General features: G+C 45.1%; 1 protein-coding gene across 1 annotated transcript in view; it reads left to right on the top strand.

Moving 5' to 3' along the window:
* Window positions 1–8,035, top strand: part of METRNL (meteorin like, glial cell differentiation regulator) — a 28,355-nt gene extending 20,320 nt beyond the window's left edge. The window contains exons 3-4 of the mRNA XM_081183861.1: window positions 4,082–4,141; window positions 6,960–8,035. Of these exons, the coding sequence (XP_081039987.1) occupies window positions 4,082–4,141; window positions 6,960–7,276 (377 nt within the window). The 3' untranslated portion in view covers window positions 7,277–8,035. The remainder of the gene's footprint in view (window positions 1–4,081; window positions 4,142–6,959) is intronic.
* Window positions 8,036–20,408: the final 12,373 nt, after the last annotated feature.

Below are 20,408 nucleotides of genomic sequence, written 5' to 3'. Positions count from 1 at the left end.
GTGATAATGACTTCTAGGTGCATGCTGCTTCAGGTAGTTACATGACAAGTGCATAAAGGAAGGCACGAATCACTCAGACTTCTTCTAGGCACTTCCTTGTAGTGTCTAAATTAAAGCACCCTTTGTCAAGCATGCTCAAGAGTTGTGTACAGAAACCCCAAAGTAGTATTCAGTACTGTATGTGCTTTCCTTTGCATTAGTTCCTTGTACTAATCAAGAAATCATTCTTGCATCAAAGAGGGAACAATTTCTCTGCTCAGGCTTCTCTTCCTCTTGATAAAGTCGTGCTTTGTATGTGTAATCCTATTATATGAAGTACTGAGCTGTATATAAATCATCTGGCTGGAGCAATTGGTTGGATTTGGAGACATAATCCTTCAGGTTGGGTCCGTGCTTCTCTGGGACCTTCTGTTCTGCAATATTAGATTTCTAAGCTGAGGCAAGGAAATTCAGTATTCTAGGCGCTAGCTAGCTATGCTGGGGTGAGCACAAGGCAGGTCAGCATCTCTTGGTGGATCTTTGGGTGATTTTCAGTAGAAGGGTTTTCTGACTCAATTGCTTAACAATAGCACCTGAGTTAAGTGGCCGAAATGAAGAAAGCTGACCAGAAGAGGGCTTTTGTGTGAAAAACTCAGCTTAGTTCCCATGCTGAAAACCATATGTCTGTTGCAAGCACCAGGCTCTGCTTGGTGGGTCACAGGAATCTTATAAAAAGCAAAAGTATGTCTGACAAGTCCAAAGTCTACCCACCCTCCTGACCAAAACCGTCAAATGTTACTTGTATTGGACTAGGCAGATGTTCTCTGGGAGTGGACTCTTGTTGTAGTGATGCCCTCTTGAGTTCCTTGTTCTGACCTGTTATCCCTTGCAAAAAGTAATAAGCAAACTGGGCTGAACCTTTACTTGATTATCCAGAACTCCCGTCCCCTCAGTTTAGGAGTGGATGCTGTATTCAAACAAGAGTTTGCATTCAGATAAAACAAGAAACAACCCAAGGTATCCTTTCCATCTAAGCTGGCTACTTACCTAGTTGAGAATTCTCCATGGGGAACTGTATCTGACCAGGTCGTAGGATTATGATCCTAAGCACATTTACTGGAATGTGTTATATTCTGCTTCTTAGGTCCAGGGTGGTTAACCTGTAGCTCTCCAGATGTTGCTGGATTACAGCTTCCCTCATCCCTGAACATTGGCCATGCTGATGGGAGTTGTACTCCAACAACACATGGCTGGTCACAAGTTATCTGCTCCTCCTGAATTTCTCAGCTGTTGTGGGTGATTTTCTTTATAGTAACAGAATACTAGTGTGCTAGCTAGCGACTCACAGGATACAGTGAAGTTGTAGAAGCAGCCACTGATGGATTCTATGAGCTGGCGGTGTGCACATTAATGCCTTTCATGTGGCTATAAAAAGGGGGCGGAGTGAGGGGCAACTGATTCACATCTTCTTAATTCCATTGAAATCAGTTGGACTCTTTTTCCAGTCCTGAAGAGCCAGTGTGGTGTAGTGGTTAGATAATCAGAGTAGGACCTGGGAGACCAGGGTTCAAACCCCCACTCAGCCATGAAGTTCGCTGGGTAACCTTGGGCCAGTCGCTGCCTCTCAACCTAACCTACCTCACAGGGTTGTTGTGGGGATTAATTGAGGAGAACCATGCACACCATCTTGAGCTCCATGGAGAAAAAAAGTGGAATATAAACATAAAATAAAATAAAATATGAGTTTAAGGATGGGATCCCAGGCTACTTGTTTCACTTTTGCTCAAATGGAAAAAATATAGTCATTAAATAGCAGGTGGTATGAGAGGAGGGCAAAGGTTCTATAATCTTCCAGTGCTTCAGTTCTGTCTTAAGCCACCAATGAGCTTAATTTTGGATCCTTACTACAGTTGGAGGAGGAGGGTTTTCACGTTCGTGATGGTTGCAAGTGCCTTGTTGGGATGACAAAGAAGGTCGTGTTCTTCACCCAACCCCCTTCCCAGTCTCTGGGCCTCTAGCGGGTAGATTTAATTAGCATGTTGCTAGATAGGGCAGACCTCTGAGAGAAAAGGAATTCCATAACTGAATAGGGTATTATAGAAACATCTGCACTCCTAACAGCACCCACCTTCTCCCGGCAGAAGTAGCTGGCCCCGTACAAAGAGCAGCTACATTCTTCCCTTGATTAGATTAGCAATAGGGTCTCTCTACTGCAGGGGTCAGCAACCCTTTTCAGTCGTGAGCCGGTCCACCGTCCCTCAGACCATGTGGTAGGCCGGACTATATCTTGGGGAAAAATTAAAAATAAACGAATTCCTATGCCCCACAAATAACCCAGAGATGCATTTAAAATAAAAGGACACATTCTACTCATGTAAAAACACGCTGATTCCCGGACTGTCCGTGGGCCGGATTGAGAAGGCGAATGGGCTGCATCCGGCCCCCGGGCCTTAGGTTGCCTACCCCTGCAATAGGGTCTCTCTACTGTTTCTAGCCTACATGATTCTTGGGAGCTGTAACAGATCTGGCCTTGAGTCTCCACTTGATCTTCCTGTGTCAGCCATGTATGACACAAGAACCTTTGTTTCTTGAAACATACTTGAATCAGCATTTTCTTAGACCAATGAGGTTTTGGAGCAGACCTACTACAGAAGATTCGTTTATGTGACTTTTTACATGGCACTATTCTAATTTCCAAATTATATCCCAGTGTGTGTTTGTGTTTGATCACAAAGGTCACCAAGTAGCTAAGGGATGGGGACTTTCTTACTTGTGATCTGGCCCCCATGATCATGATTTGTGCAGAAAAAGTGCCAATCACATTTATGGATGTGATTTGCTGAGGCTCCCATAACCGTCCTCTGGCACACAGCTGCTATGATTATTGTGAAGCATTTCTGCACCTTGTGGCTGGAGAGAAAACAAGTAGAAAATGGCCCCGTCCAACAAACCTGGAGAGCCTGCCCGGATTCTGCATTTCCATAGTTTTAAGCCATAGAAAAGATCTACACCATCTTGAATGGCACTTGAATGGTTTTTCACTGTGGCAATTATTAAAGATAACCACCTTCCCCGCTGTAGCACCTGCTTCCTGGATCATCCACCACCCACATTACTTTCCACTTAGATGACAGTTGTGTATGAGAGAAGAAATAAACCCCTAGAAAGGTTAATGATAAGAAAAATAGGATTATGATTGCCACCAGATAGCCAAATTAACTCAGAAGCAGGGAAGAACCTGCTGTAAATCTAGTCCTTAAAGCACGGGGGGGGGGGAATCCTCAGACCCAGGGGCCTCAACTGTGTCTATCTGGCCCTCTGATCTCTCCCCACCTTCTCTCCTCCAGCCTTGCCTCTCGCCAGTCCTGTTTCATAACTTCCTTAGGTGTTTTTGTCTGGCTGGAAAATGTCATTGAAGTCTAATGATGCCTTTAACTTGCCTGGAGGGGGAGTGTGAGTAGAAACTAACCTCTTGTACATAGGTGGATGTGTTGCTACCAAACTTTTAGAAGACATCTAAAGGCAGCCCTGTTTAGGGAAGCTTTTAATGTTTAATAGGTTATTGTATTTTAGTGTTTTGGTGGAAGCCACCCAGAGTGGCTGGGGAAACCCAGCCAGATGGGCGGGGTATAAATAATAAATTATTATTATTATTGCTATGCCCATTTTTGCCACTGGCCCCACCAACCTTTGATATGTGCAGCATCCACACACATCCCCCCCCCTTCAAGAAGGGAAGGTGGGCTTCAGGCTGAAAAACGGCCACATCCACACCACACATGCCAAGCACTCAGATCACTTTAACAGATGTGGTTTTCCTGACATGATCCTGGGACCTGTAGTTTGTTAAGGGCGTTTTTAAAGTGGAGTAAGAGTTCTTGAAATGTATCGTGTGGACATGGCCAAAGGTCCCTCCCCTGCTTGATAGGGCATTATTTTTGCCAAGCTAAAGATGTGAGCTCCCTGCATGCTGCTTTCAGTGGTGCATCAAGCATGACCTTTGAGGTTAAAGGGTGTGTGTGTGTGTGTTTAGTGAAAATCCTTCGGTTTTTGTGGCATTCACGTTCTTGAGATACTGAAATGCCCTTTCTGTTTTCCTCAGCTCCCTGCCGACCTTGCAGTGACACGGAAGTCCTCTTGGCTGTCTGCACTAGTGACTTCGGTAAGTTTATTTGATTTCTCCGTTGCTGTTTCCTTCACCATCACGCTCTCAAACCCCTCTTTCCCCACTCCCTCATTGTGACAACCTGCTGGATTTGGCTTGCAGAGACCTCAGCAAACAGTGAGCAAACTGAAAGCTCCGGATTGCAACAAACAAGGGTGTCCTTTTCTTCCCATTTCGGAGTAAACAAAGTGTGTCCAGAAGCACAAAGGGGGAAAGGGAGGAAAGGGCTTTTATGGGTTTTAGCTCTGAAGAGCTTCAATTAAAGTCATTATATTTGGCTAGCTCTTTTCTGTTCTGGACAAAGAGGGACAGGCGGCAATAATAGAGGTAGAAGTTCAAAGGTTTTTAGGGGATAGCATTAGGAATTGCCCTCTTGATGTTCCTAAATGGAACCTTAACAAAAGCCCAAATACTCAAATGCCTGTTTTCATATAAATGTGAGTTGGGGGGGTTGGGGGGGGAAGGTAAAAAAAGAAAAGAATGGATGAGTTTTACATGTTATCCCTTTATGATGTGGATGGAGTAGGGCCCTTTTCTACACCATAGGCCTTTTTGTCCCCATAGAGGCCAACCCACAATGGGCTTTAAGAATAGCAGAATAGGAGATGGGGCAGTCTGTGTCAGGATGGAATAGGATAATGCTGTGCTGGTCAGGGAGCGTTGCGCCTAGCCATGTCACTATTGCAGTTTAATTTGGCCCATATGACTGGGTTCACCTTTCAGTAAGGTGGAAGTCCATGATGGGCGGTGAAATTTAAAACAGTTCCAATTCAAAGAACTGTCTGTGAGCTGTGAACCACTGAGAAAACAGATCTCTTTCATGTGTGTATCCACTGAAACTGTGGCATATAGTCTCACTTGTGTACAGTCATACCTCGGGTTACAGACGCTTCAGGTTGCATTTTTTCGGGTTACGGACACGCCGAAACCTGGAAGTACCAGAATGGTTTACTTCCGGGTTTCGGCAGGCACGCATGCACAGAAGTGCTAGATTGTGCTTTACACATGCGCAGCAGTGCCAAATCGCAACCCGCGCATGTGCAGACGCACCGCTGCGGGTTGCAAACGTGCATCCTGCACTGATCATGTTCGCAACCCGAGCATCCACTGTATATGAATTGCTGTGGTGTAAATGGCTCTGATCAGTTTTGTAAGCAGAGAGCATGCCAGAATATGTAAGCTTGATTGCTTTATTTTGCTCTAAATATATTTTGCCTGAGAGAGTCTGATACAGTAGTTCCTATTTGGGGTTTGAAAATTTCCAACACCCTGAGTTCAACTACTACAAGGTATCCTCTTTATTTCCAGCCTCCCCCAATGGTCTGCACACAATGAACTTATGCCCCCCTTAGTGTCTGATGCCTCAGATACTAATGTGTTTTAAAGTAAAGTAAAGGTAAAGGACCCCTGACAGTTAAGTCCAGTCGCGAACGACTCTGGGGTTGCGGTGCTCATCTCGCGTTACAGGCTGAGGGAGCTGGCGGTTGTCCACAGACAGTTTTTCTGGGTCATGTGGCCAGCATGACTAAGCCGCTTCTGGTGAACCAGAGCAGTGCACAGAAACGCCGTTTACCTTCCTGCCGGAGTGGTACCTATTTATCTACTTGCAATTTGACGTGCTTTCAAACTGCTAGCTTGGCAGGAGCAGGGACCGAGCAACGGGAGCTCACCCTGTCGTGGGGATTTGAACCGCCGACCTTCCGATCGGCAAGCCCTAGGCTCAGTGATTTAGACCACAGCACCACCTGCCACCATGTGTTTTACCTTGCTTATTTCAAATGGTGGTATGTCTCTCGTGTTGGGGAGGGGGCTTTTCTTCATCCTGCTGAATGGGAACCTAGACTTCTGCCCTAGCCTGATGCCGCCATTGAGAAAGACAAGTGGCTTTGCCCAACGTGACTTGCGAGGTAGCTGTTTTCCTCCTAGTGATCGTTAGAGAGCATTAAAGCAATTTTCCCACGCTTGGAATGTTAAGGAAATGTTGTAATGAAACAGCTGGGCATGTTGGGTCTTGGACATGTGCTGCAGATATAAATACAGTGAACGGAATGGGCAATATTCTGACTGGGGGGGTGAGGGTGCAGCACCCAGGAATTGCAGTGGGATTGATCTAGGTTAGCCATGCTGGAAAATGCTGCCCAGACAGGTGGCATCTTGCTGCAAGTGTTTCTCCCTGGCAGTGTGCCAGAGAATTCAATATAAATGTTCCTGGGCCATTAATAGAATGCAACTGAAATGTCCTTCTCTCTGTGTGTGTATTTAATAACCTTAACCATGCAAACCCTATTCAGTGGTACTTTCTGTAGGAGGAATTTTGAGTATGATATAACACTTTGTTGTGAGTAACGTCTTCAAAAGAAGACAAATCTGGCTGCCTGTTGTAAATTTAACATTAAAAAAGCTACTCATGCAGGTGTTATGACTTCAGTGCAGGAATATACAATGAGGCTGAGAAATACCCTAAAGCAGGATGCCCATACTTGGGTCTCCAGCTGTTTTTGGACTACAACTCCCATCATCCCTAGCTAGCAGGACCAGTGGTCAGGGATATTGGGAATTGTAGTCCAAAACAGCTGGAGACACAAGTTTGGGGAACTCTGTTCTAAAGGAAATGTGTTTTGATGGCAACATTGCTTGAATTGTACCTCACTTTCTGGTGGTGACACCGTCCATTGTCTTCAAGGGTGCTGCTGAATCAGTTGCCCCAATTATAATCCTTATGCAGAACCCAAGTGATATTAAGCGGAATGTTAGGTGAATATATTTGCATGTATAAACCCTCAACCTAATTATGTGTCCAAATCTTTCTCCCCAGTTGTCAGAGGTACCATCCAAAATGTAATCAATGAGGAGGAACAGCAAGATTCCATCATTGACGTGAGTGTGAACAGAATCTACAGGCAGAAGACCAAGATCTTCAAGCCCGCAGAGGAGAGTGGGAGGTGGCGAGGACAGATCAAGACCCTGCTGCAATGTGGGGTGAAACCAGGAGAAGGAGACTTCCTTTTCATGGGCCACATGCACTTTGGGGAGGCCAGGTTAGGCTGTGCCCCTCGCATCAAAGACTTCCAAAGGATGTACAAAGAGGCCAAGGACAAAGGGCTGAATCCATGTGAAATTGGCCCAGACTGAAAATGGCATTCCTGAACCCTTGGGGCTCGGCCAAAACTAATTCTTAGTTGCTGCAGATGCGCTGATCTAAATGGAACTAATAACTTGGAGTGGAACTTTCTGATGTCAGGAGTGACATTGTTCTCCTTTTTGGAGGTCCTTAAGAGGTGATTGGAGGAGCATCTATCAGGGAGGGTCCAAGTCTAGTGACTCCTGCTGAAGCAGGAGGCTGGAGTCCATGACCCTTGAGGTACCATATAACTGTTATGATCTTATGAAATACAAGAACCACAGAAGCCAATCCTTGAGGCCAATGGCATTGTTACACGAATGGAGGTACGAACCAAACGATCCAAGGCTGGACTGCAATCCCACATCTTGTCCACGTGAACTAAATTATTATTTTTTTGTAACTTCCTTAGGAAAATGACGAAAGAGGAAATGTGTCACAATCTCCATGTCTTAAAAATACCAGTCGACTGGTGACCCTTTGTATCTTTGTAATACTAATGTTTTAAAATGTGTTAAGCAGATGTAGCATTGTTGCATGGCATAAGAGGATGACAGCATGGTAGAAGCCGGTGAAACCATCTTAACGTGGATGCTTTGTAAAAAGCTTGGTGTACAATAATTGAAATTGTTTCTTATGACAGAAATTTATGAAACCAAACACTTTCTTTCCTTTTTAAAAAAAAATTAAAAGAATGTACAATTGCCACCTGCAATTTTTGCTCAGGCTGGTGAGTTGTTTCCAGAGAAATAAAAAGTTCCTGGATTTGAGCCAGTGTTATTGTGATTTCCATACATTCTTCCTTTCCCTGCTTTAAATTTTTCATGGTTCAGGATGCAAAGGTGCTCTTCTGTATCAGAGAGGTGACAAAAACACTACTTAACCCTCATGCTTCCCTTGTTTCATGTTCACACATGTGCCAGATGTCTGCACTGACTTCTGTCTGGGTACAAGTTACAGTGTCAGTCTTGAAATGTAGCAGCCTATAAAAGGTAAAGGGACCCCTGACCATTAGGTCCAGTCATGGACGACTCTGGGGTTGTGGCGCTTATCTCGCTTTACTTCCTGAGGAAGCCGGCGTACAGCTTCCGGGTCATGTGGTAGCACCCTGTACCACTCAGCCAACTAAGGATGCTGTTTCCTTACCTTCCATATAACATTCCCAAGATTTGCCAAGAATGCCACCTTAATTATGACAGCCCTGCAGAGATTCTAATACTCTAAGACCTATAGAAGAGATTTGGTAAGTCCCTAAACAGAACTTGCATTTTGTTGGAAAACTCACGAGTGTATTTCAAAAGCATTGGAGGGGACAGCTTATAGATAGGGTTAATTGTTGTAGAGAGCAGCCTAACTTGCTATATGTATCCAATGACATTTTTAATAATTCTCCCTGGGGGTGTAAGTTTGCTTGAACATTGGAAACATAAATATATTAAAGTCCGAATTATCACAACCACTTGTTCAGGTGAAGCTGTTACCTCTGCTCTTTCCCAGTTTTATAACTTTCAGCAGGTACGTGATTTCTCCGTTTCTCTTCTGCTTATCCTATAGGCTGAAAAGTTGCACTCCTAAATTAAATCCAGGATGCTGATCACCAGGAATGACTTTGAATTCTTAGTTCCATTTATATGTGAAATGGGGTATTCGGACATTTGAATGAGTATTGCTAGAGAAGAACAGCTTGGATGGATGTTTGACCACTTTTCACCAGATGCTGCTTTGAAACTAGGGGACATCATAAGATGTTTCAGCTAGTTTTCTGTGGCCACTTCAATGTCTGCAAAAGTAGAAGCAGCAGCTTGCTGCAGCTCATCTGAGCTAATTCCCAAGAACCTTTCAGATCTCCCCACTCGCCTGGTCTCTGAAGGTGGCGCGCGCGCACACACACACACATACACAAACACACACACTGGAAGCAAATCAACAGTCAATAAACATTCAGCAAAAACAGAGACTTAATAACAACCTTCTGCTGCCAAAGGATATGCAAATTAAAAGGGAGTTATTAATTAGCCCCTATACAATAACAGGAGGAGGACTCGTTTACTCACTTAGGCTGTTGTTTGAACCTCCTCTCATGCTTACTACGATACAATATGATAATCTTTAGTGTCATTGTCCCATACAGAACAACGAAATTGAAAAATCTACACCAGACATTCAAAAATCAACAAGCTTGCTGTCCCAACTATCCCAGGCTGGTTAGCTTCTAAAAACTCTGATACCCCATAATTGAATACAGTATACTCACATAGAGACTACCTTACACTGCGTTTAAAACCAAATTTAGTATTCCATTTGAGGAATTTTTCCTCCACCTCATCCCGATCCCTTCCCCTGAATCTATTAACAAGGGGACTCCTCTCCCAGTTATGTACCCATTTTCCAAAGAAGACTAGCCCATCCATATACAGTGGTGCCTCGCAAGACGAAAATAATTCGTTCCGCGAGTCTTTTCGTCTTGCGATGTTTTTCGTCTTGCGAAGCACGGTCCATCGCAACTGCGCCTCTTCAAGCGGCTTTAAGAAAAAAGCGCAAGATGTTTTCGTCTTGCGAAGCAAGCCCATAGGCAAATTCGTCTAGCGAAGCAACGCAAAACCGAAAAACCCTTTCGTCTAGCGAGTTTTTCGTCTTGCGAGGCATTCGTCTTGCGGGGCACCACTGTAGTACATTTCTGTGATCTGAGTGATTCTGGCTCCCTCCTTTATCCTGCAAACCCTGTTTGGAGCCTGGCTTCCTGCCTGCTGCCTCCAGCCACGCTGCACACCCCACGGCCTGCTGTGTATCTGCTGCCAACAACGTCCCCCGAGGTCTTTATCCTCCCTTACATCTTGTGCTTTGCCACACGGCAAGTTCTCTTGTGTGGGAAGTTTAAAAAAAAATTGCTGACATGCATTGCTACATGCCTATTACCACAATACTGGCAGGTGCACACATTAAAATTACAGAGTGTGCAAGGAAGGCACTGACTGAACTGTAATTTAATACACAGCCCGTCTGTCTTTCTTATTATATTTTTGTAAAGAGGGATTGTCATGGTCTTGATCATGAGCCACCCTGGATGGCCAGTAAGGCTACACCCTGTCCTTCGCAGAATGATGTCTAATTTGCAATATCTCCTACCTACCTACATAGCCGTTGGCCATAGCACCCTGAACACGCCCAGTCTTGTCTGATCTTGGAAACTCAGCAGGGCTGGGCCCAGTTTGTACTTGGATGAAAGATGACCTGGAAATACTGGGTGCTGTAGCACAGTGGTAGAGCATCTGCACTGCATGCAGAAGGTCTCAGGTTCAAACCCCAGCATCTCCCGGTAGGACCGGGAGTGTCCTCTGTTTGAAACACTGGAGAAGCCACTGCCAGCCAGTGTTGAAAATGGTGAGTTAAATGGACCAATGGTCTGACACTTTGCAAAGGTCCCTATGTTACTATACCACTTTCTTGTCTAAGGCTATGTTTAGACCAAGTGCCAGCTTGGGTTGGTTTTTAAAATACAATGATGATGGGTTGGAGATCATAGTCCCTACTTGGGAGTGCTAAACTTTGGACGTGGTGAAAGAAAGGCCACAGTGAATATCTCTTTCTCTTACAACTACAGCTGAATTAGATTCTTACTCAGATTCAAAATAGGGTAACACTTTAGAGCGGGGTTTCCCAAACTTGGGTCTCCAGCTGTTTTTGGACTACAACTCCCATCACCTTTAGCTAGCAGGAACAGTTGTCAAGGATGATGGGCATTGTGGTCCAAAAACAGCTGGAGATCCAAGTTTGGGAAGCACTGCTTTAGAGGCTGAGTTTTCTTAATTTTTCAAAAAGGCATCTTTCCCTTTCAACATTTTGATGGATTTTGTTTAAAATACACCCCCAAAAAATCATTCATTTGAGGTTAAAATGGTAGTCAATGGCTTTGATGCAATAGCATTAATAGGCAGCACTTTTCTCCAACTCAGAATATGGCGGCATTCTTAATGAGAAATGACTGGGGCAGTGATGCTGCTAGAATTGGCGAAATGGCTGCCTGTGACCAGATTTGCACAATGTGGTAAGCCAAGCTATGATTCATTGATGACATGGTGCAAATGGGCAGGCTTCCAGAGAGGAACCTCCAGCTGTTTCCTCCTCTGTGGCCCTAGCTGCACCACACTGCGTCAAGCCAAGGTTTAGTTTTGCATGCTGCCTAAACCAGGGCTTGTAGTTATTTTTGTGAACTGCCCTGAGATATTCGGATGAAGGGCGGTATATCAAAACAAACAAACAACATCTCCCCTTTCACTAACCATAAGCTGTAGCCAATAAAAAACCTTGAACATAAACCTTGGCTACAGCTTGTGGTTAGTGAGGAGAGGGCTTAACCATGAGCCTCTGTGTATGAGGCCAAACTTTGGCTTAGCTCAAAGTGAAGCGACAGGAAAAAGGACTGGGGAGGTGTGGAGCAAAGCCTCAAGCCCCTCTCAATGAGGCTACATGTTTGCACAAAGCCATAGTTTGACTCATCATGTGAACCAGCTCTAGTATATGTGTATTATTATTAAAACTATTATTTAACTTTTATTTATTAATAATTACAAGCCCTTCCCCTTAAGGTTCCAGGGTGGGGTACAGCAATTAAAACATGGTATTAAAAACAGTTTAAAACAACTTTACTCCTGCCTATATATGTGCAGCTTGGCTCCCACCAATGCATCATTGTGAGGGGGTGGGGGTTATGAACTTGTACACAAGTGAGAAAGAGCTGTGCCTATCTATCTGCAGGGGAATGTGCCTGAGGAAAGTTGCCCCAAGTGATCCCCATTTGCGATACAAAGGGATTGTAGGATGAACACATTTCCAACGTCGTTCATAAACAAGCGTACTATCCCCCAAAGGCAAAGGTGACATCTTCGCTGGGGAGCAAAGCATCAAAGGAGAGTTCCATTTGCCAGGAACAATAAATTCAAGATGGCGTCTGTTCTGTCATAATCCAACTTCAGAGGAAGAGCCTCCTCAGTTTATTAGCTCTCTGATTAGGAGTCTGGAGAACATGTTGCAGGAGATGATGAGTGGGCTGTCTGGACTGGCCTACTTGTGTGTGTGCACGCCCTGAACTGGAAGAGTAAGGGTGTGGTAAACAACATTTCCCTGAAGGAAAGTTTGGAGCCTGCCATTATGAGTTTGTTTTTGTGTACTGCCACTGCAACTGCTGCAGTTCCTGCTTAGAAAAGGGATACACTTTCCTGCAAACACCTTGAATGATCTTCTTAAGATGTATTTGGACCTCTGTCTAGAAGAACCTATTATGTGCATTTTAGCAAAGTTTCCTTCGGTTTCCACAAGATAGAAATATGACACCTGCCAGACATATGGGGTTCTAGTAGGCTTAAGAGCTCCATGTTTGTGTGAGAGACCTGTTTTTCCTGCAGTGCTGATCTGGCCTGTCTTTTTTGGTCCATGCATTGTAATGTCCTGCCAGCATCCGCCTTTTTCTGTAAACACAAGGACTGCTGTTAATGCACTGGAGCAGACTTCCTCAAACTCGGCCCTCCAGATGTTTTTGGCCTACAACTCTCATGATCCCTAGCTAGCAGGACCAGTGGTCAGGGATGATGGTAATTGTAGTCTCAAAACATCCTGCACTGGAGGAATGAGACTTAGGATGGCCAGGTGCAAAATAGGCTCCTGCACCTTTAATAGTTGCATAGAAGAAGGAAATCAGCAGGTGTAGCTTGCTAAAATTCCCCCTTCTGCAAAACCTCTGTCTGCCAGTAGCTGTAATACACACATGCCCCTGTAAGTTCTCTACCACAAATTCAGCCTCAAGGAAAACTCAGATTCTCAAATTTGGCAGCTGGGTCATGCAAGTAAGTATAATTCTGGAAGTTTATTTTGCATACTGGTGTGAATGTTACTTTCCCCAGTGTATAGATATTAGAAAACAACTCACTGGGTTGCAAACTTTTTTATAAACAGCCACTGTCTATAATACGACTTAACAGGCAACGTTGAATCTTTTCTTGGCATGGAGTTTAAGTGATAGAAGAAGCATTTCTTGCTTAATGCACTTAAGTGCAGCCCTGTGTGTCTACTCTGAAGGGCACCTTGTTGAGTGCATGTAGGGAATGCTACCTTAAAGCCACAGAAGCGAGAAGGCTACCGAAAAGTGAGCATTCCAACATCTAGGCAAAACTACTGGGACAGCATTCCATGGGCAGCAACGGAAGGGAATGCCCTTCCAATGGAAGGGAAAGCACTATTCGAACTATTAGCAGCTGACATTATCTGGTAAATAGTGAAGAATCCTGTGACAATTATTTTGTGTGAACATAATCCTATATATTAAAAAACCCCATTGTGCAACCCAGGTAGCAGCACGCCATGCAGCTTCTATATGAAGTTTCATCTGTAAAGCTAAGCAATACTAAGCTTGACCAGTGCCTGGGTTCAAGACTTTTAAGGAATCTTGTATGTTTACATTTTGAAAGAATAATCAAAACCTGTATTCCATCAGGCACTGTATACCATTATGCAGAGTCAGCACAGGTGGCTGTCCTGTTGTGGGCAGAGGGGGGGCATCAGGTGAGACAGTAAAATACACAAGATTAATGGAAAGCAACTAAATTTTCTCGCAGGGTTGTGAGGATAAAAACGAAGGTGATCTCAGTCTATATGTGGCCCTGAGCTCCGGGGAGGAAGAATGAGGTACAAATGAGAGAAATAAACAAGCCAGGCAAGTCAGCATCTCATTGTACCTGACTACCCAAACAAGCAGCAATTATGTAGGTGGAAATCATTGCAACACAACAGGAAGGCAAAAGAAAAGTCAAGTTTTCCAGCTAACTTGTTGTTGGTAAAGCTGGATGCCCCAGGTAACAAGACAGTTGTGTACGGGCATGGGATGTGCATAAAAACTTGCACCCGTCTGCGAAGTGAGATTAGGTGCAGCTTGACAATATTATTCTTGGTGTGTGTGCGGCGGGAATACATTCTTAGAGCAGGTGTTGTTGCTGCAGTCAAAGAGAGAGGGGACAAAGATGCATCTGGGGCATCATGTTTGCCATATCTAACATACAATGCATGTGTAAACAAGGTTACATGTGAACAGGCATATCTTGGAAGGCTGGGGCTAGGTGGGACTGGGGAGCCCTTGCTTCACGTTGCCTCTATCTACCTATCTGTCATCTATCTAGAATCCCTTTATGGCGTTCTGTGCACATGTAAAGTGTGGAGTTCTAGGTTTGGGGTCTGTACAATGAGACAATTGAGTTCCATGGGAATCCCCCATCAAACAGCTCCCAACTCAATAGTCCCATTATACAGATAGATGCGTAGGCAAACAGGCTGTGTACACATCTCGGGCAGATTTATGAGGCTGCAAGAAGCCAGTTAGAGCAAAATAAATATATGGGGTGGGATTCAACTAATGTGTCTCATCAGCCTCCTCTCTACCCCCATGCTCCCTGAAATTGGCTTGGGGTGTGTGTGTCAGGAGAACGCCCAAAACAGTTGGGGGAAGGGAAGGAGCCTTGTTCTGTCTGGGAAGCTGTGCAAACAGAACAATTGACATGTTGAATTCCTCCCATTAATTTCTTGAGGGATGAGAAGGATCCTAGGTTAGTGGGGAATGCTGTATGTGTCACTGTCACTCTTTTTAAGTGACAAAGATAAATAATTTTAAGAGATAAACAATTACCTGACATTCAGAAGACATCTTAAGGCAGCCCTGTTCAGGGAAGTTTTTAATATGTAACGCTGTACTGTTTTTAACACTGATTGGGAGCCGCCCAGAGTGGCTGGGGAAACTCAGCCAGATGGGCGGGGTATAAATAAATTATTATTATTATTATTATTATTATTATTATTATTATTATTATTAGCCCATGGCTTGATATTCTGCCCCACAAAATAACAATAACAGTATAGCACCCCATGGCTCTGAAACACTCTTCTGGCAACCAAAGGTGACCAGGAACTCCATGCAGGTGAGTGAGTGGCTCCCGATTAGGCTCCGTGCCAGTCTAAAAGCAAACAAGCCCCCATCCTCCAAGTCCAGCACAGAAATGCAGAGGGAGGAACGTTCATTCAGAAGGGTCCAGGGTCAACCTGCAGAATCTCCAGGTAGGCCTGTAAGAGACACCCTGTCTGCAACCTGGAGCACTGCCAGTTAAATGCAGACACAAGAGTGTTCCAAAAGCAAGAATGAAGAGACACAGCTGAAAAAAGTGAAGGATCAGGCTGCTTGCAAAATACTTGCAACAGTAGACGTTACAATTGCATAACGCAGCACACACCGCCACCCATCCTGGAGTAACTTTAATTACTGGGCAGGTCAGGGTTGGAGTAATATATTGAATGATGTAACATGCCCTAAAACTAATGGGTGAATCATAGAATCGTACAGTTGGAAGAGACTCTAAGGGTCATGCAGTCCAACCCCCTGCAATGCAGGAATCTCAACTAAAGCTTCCATGACAGATGGCCATCCAATTTCTGCTTAAAAACCTCCAAGGAAGGAGAGCCTACCACCTTCTGAGGGAGTCCGTTCCACTGCCAAACAGCTATTGCCCTCAGAAAGTTCTTCTTGATATTTAGTCTGAATCTCCTTTCTTGCAACTTGAAGCCAGTAGTTCAGGTCCTACCCTCCAGAGCAGAAGAAAACAAGCTTGCTCCATCTACCATGTGACAGCCCTTGAGATGTTCGAAGATGGCTATCATATCATCTCTGCCTTTCTCCAGAATTAACATACCCAACTCCCTTAGGGCACTTGGTTCTCCCTTTGCTTTGCGAGACTTGCTGGGAGCTACCCAGTTTCATCAGGCAGACTGGGAGATGGTGTGAGTGTGAGTCACAGGACAACTACAAGGCCAGGAGGTTTCCCTGAATATGTCTGAATATCAAGTGTGTGGGCATGTAGACTCAAAAAGTGCAAGGCTAGAAAGCTTTTATTTATGCATCACTTCACTTCCCACCACAAAAAGTCTAGATGTGACTCTCTGGCTATTGTCTTTCAGCCAGGTGAAGGAGGTGGGCCACCCATTTGCCCTCTGGCACAGAGAAATGTCCTTTCTTATACTAACAACCCATACTTAGGGGCCATTATGGCCCTTGCCATTCAACAATGGGATCCTCCATTAGATTTTTTAACCCTTTGCTGGATGAAGGAATTAGAAGGGACTCGGGCATCATGCAGCCTGACCCTCGCCCAAACTCACAACAATATCATATTTAGAACCTAATTTAGACCTGTGCAACCGCAACACTCTGCACTGAATAGAGAAGGGAGCATTAGGGTGATGTATTAGTGGAACAGAGCCAGGAATTGGGGGATGTCCATGTACTTAGCAGAGTCAGAAGCACCAGTTTTCCTGTGCAGTCATGTTTGCTGACACAGTAGTAATTAAAGTGCCAAGGAGATTTGGACGGGTAGGTGGGATTTGCCAACCTCCAGCAACCCAGTCCCCGAACAGGCCTCTCCAGTTAATTAGGGAAATGCTGACTCAAACAAAGTCAAACCGGTTTGTAGCACAGTTTTATTTCCATTTATTTGAATTTTAGGGTGGGTTTTTATTATTATAAAAAGTACATTTAGTTCATCATCCAGAAGTTAAGAACTGGAAGAGCATATGTAAGCAGCGGTGGAGGCAGGAAGGACGAGCCTGGATAGCTCAGTTGGTTAGAGAGTGATACTGATAACACCAAGTTGCAGGTTTGATCCCCATATGGGGCAGCAACATATTCCTACAATATGGGGGGTGGGTTCGACTAGATGATCCTCAGCTTCCCTTCCAACTCTATGATTCTATGACTTCTCTTCTACACTAAGCAAAGGGATCTTTTAATACAAACTGGTGGGAACTGCAACAAAATGAAGCACTGCTGTTCAGGATTCCAGCCACCCCATTCCAGTCCAGTGTGCACCTAGACATATTTTACCTCTAAGGCAGAGATCAGGAATGTATGGTCCTCCAGAAGTTTCTCAACTAAAACTCTCATAATCCCTGCTTATTTGCCATGCTGGCTGGGACAGATGGGCATTGGAGTTTGTTATCTGGAAGATAACAGGTTCCCTGATCCTGCTCAAAAGCGATGACTCCAGACAACACTTAACATAGCATTATATTCTTCATAACAACCTTGTAAAGCTTCCTCCTGGGTAAAAAAAAAGGAATGGGGGGTGGGGAGCCACCCTTTCAATAGAAAGAAGATGCTGCTTTTAACACTCACTCATTCAGAAACTGTGGTTTTCCTAAGAACACCGGAGTAGTAAGAAGATGTACTGACTCCTTGAAGCACTTGAGGACTGACTCAGACAAATGGCTGGCACAGAGAGGAGCTGGCTCTAAATGAGACCCATCCATACCTAATTGTTCTTTTGTTAATTAAGCCTTCCTTTTTAAACCAGGCTCTTCCTTTAAGAAGACAACAATGGTGAAACCAGGTGCTGTAGCTCAAAAGCTGTGTCAATGCTTTTCTTGGAATGCACCACCTTTAATTGGTTGGTGAGGCCTGCCTTTCCTATTACTGCTTCCTTTACTGTATTAGGAGATACAGGGCAAAGCTTCAGACAGCACCATAAGTAGTGGGTAGGTGAGGCTCTATAAATCAGGGCCAGGGAACCTCTGGCCATCCAGATGTTCTATCTTCTACCAAGTCAGACTGTTGGTCCATCTAGCTTGGTATTGTCCACACTGACCAGTTGGCGTTCTCCAGGGTTTTAGAGATGGTATATTCCCTGTCTTAGCTGGAGATGCTGGGGACTGAACATGAGACATTCTGGGTACAAAGTAGGTGGTATACTACTGAGCTGTGGCCCTTCCTCAGTTGTGGGACTCCAATACCCTTCAGCCCCAGCCGGCATGGCCAATGGTCAGGAATGATAGGATTTGTAGCCCAACAACATCTGGATGATCCTTGCTCTAAAGCGTTGGCTGTATCAGGAGCAGCAGCACAATGTATTTGGATGGCACTGAGCAGGCAACAAAGGAAATGGAACGTTGGGGATTGATGACCATTTGTAGCAGTTGTTCCCCACCATGGGTTGTTATCCACTATCAATACAGCTCAGCTCTAAGTGGGCCTTCCTTCTACCTTATAATTAGGATATAAGCCATTGTCTCCATACATAAAGCTTTCTGCACTCCCAACGGATTGCTTCATGTAGGTGGACTGAAGAATCAGGCTCCCAAAATACAGGGCATTCCGGTTTAGCACTTTTGCTTGGCTTGAGCTGAAAAGGCAGGTAAAGGCTGGCAAGGAGCTGATTGCTGCTACAGGCCATGATCAACACCCATCTGGCTCCAGTTGCCCAATGCCAGTGTGCTTCTCTGTGCCAGGCGGCTTGCACCAACAGCGTGGATTTGCATTTGCAATGCTGACTGCTGTGCTATATTTGGTAGATGCTCCAACGCTTCTGTTTCTTGGCACCAGCACTGTCTCCCTCTGGCTCTTTTGTTCTTCCTTCCCCCTTTTCCCACCCTGCCTTCTTTGGTGCGGTTGCTACAGGCAGAAAGCCTGTTGTTGGGTGTGACACTAGCTGCGCCTGCCCCCCTATTGGCCATTGGCTTTTCTGGGAGGGGGGTTATTGGTTTTGTGTTCTCATTGTGTATTTTTATGTTGAGAACCACCCTGGAATCTTCAGACGATGGACAGTATACTAGATAGATGGTAGATAGGTAGGTAGGTAGATAGTTGGTAACAGGGTGTCTAGAGCATGGGTAGGCAAACTAAGGCCTGGGGGCCAGATCCAGCCCAATTGCCTTCTAAATCCGGCCCACAGACTGTCCAGGAATCAGTGTGTTTTTACATGAGTAGAACGTGTCCTTTCATTTAAAATGCATCTCTGGGTTATTTGTGGGGCATAGGAATTCGTTCTTTTTTTTCTTGTCTAAATATAGTCCGGCCCCTCACAACGTCTGAGGGACAGTGGACCAGCCCCCTGCTGAAAAAGTTTGCTGACCCCTGGTCTAGAGTCTAGCTGCTAGATGCAGTGATGGAGCAGGAAATGATCACTGGTTGTCATACAATTCCTCTGAAAGAAACCAGCTCCTACTACTGCAGAAAGCATGATAATAAGCTACACCAGGGTCGCAGGCATGGTGTTCTCCAGATGCTCTTGAACTACAACTCCCATCATTCCTGACTTTTGGTCATGCTGATGGGACTCGGACGCCACATTGGCTATTCCCAGAAGCAGCCATCAGGGCAGGAACACTTACTTGGCCTCCTTTCACCCACATGGCTGTGGCTTACCAAGAGGAAGAGGGGCAAGGCAGTGGTGAGTTCAGCACAGTACAAACATATTGGTGGAGCTAATCCGGTGCTGCATTCACACCATTCTGATCTCACCTCAGCCCTCCTCCTCCTCTTCCTCTTAGTAAGCTGCTGCAACACTGGTGATGGGAGGTTGGTAAGCGCCCCTTCCTTGCCAATTGCTACTAGCTAGATGGGCCTGTTGGCTTGATGCAAACTAGTCATTTCAGTCGCCTCATTATCTGAAGATATTCTTTCCGTGTATTAGGGACCAGTGGCGGTCAGAGGCAAATGGTGTGGCCCTGTGCAGCTGGTGGCAAAGGGTCAGAGGGTGGATACTGTAGTCTAAGATGAACTGGTCAGATTCCAGAGCAGGATCTGGATAGGGGTTGAGCAGGAACCCGTTCTGCATCTTCTGTCACAGACGAGTTGCTCCTACTTGGAGCCAAGCCCAGAAAAACACAACAACAACAACAACAACAACAACAACAACAACAACAACAACAAAGAGTCTTGTGGCACCTCAAAGACCGGACCCATTTATTATGGCACCAGTTTTCATGGACTATAGTCTATGCCTTAATAAACACATTAGTCTTTAAGGTGTCACAAGTCTCTTTGATGTGTTTGCTGTGACAGACCGACATGGCCATGCTTCTGGGAATTGCTACTATGGAAAGTCTAGAATTGTTTTTATATAATATTGGCAGGACTGCTATGGGCTCTCCAAGTCACGTGATCTGGTCTGGTCTGAGTTGATTGGCTGCAGCTTACCTTGTTGCCACTCAGTGGCGTAGCGTGGGGGTGCAGGGGGGGCCCGGCTGCACCGGGCGCAGCATCTGGGGGTTAGGGTTAGGGGGCACAAATCCACGGGTTAGGGGGCGCAAATTACTTGCCTTGCCCCGGGTGCTGACAAC

Source organism: Podarcis bocagei (assembly GCF_964188305.1).
Source record: "Podarcis bocagei genome assembly, chromosome: 2".
In the NCBI taxonomy this organism is placed as follows: domain Eukaryota; kingdom Metazoa; phylum Chordata; class Lepidosauria; order Squamata; family Lacertidae; genus Podarcis; species Podarcis bocagei.
This window is presented reverse-complemented; position numbering and strand designations above follow the sequence as displayed.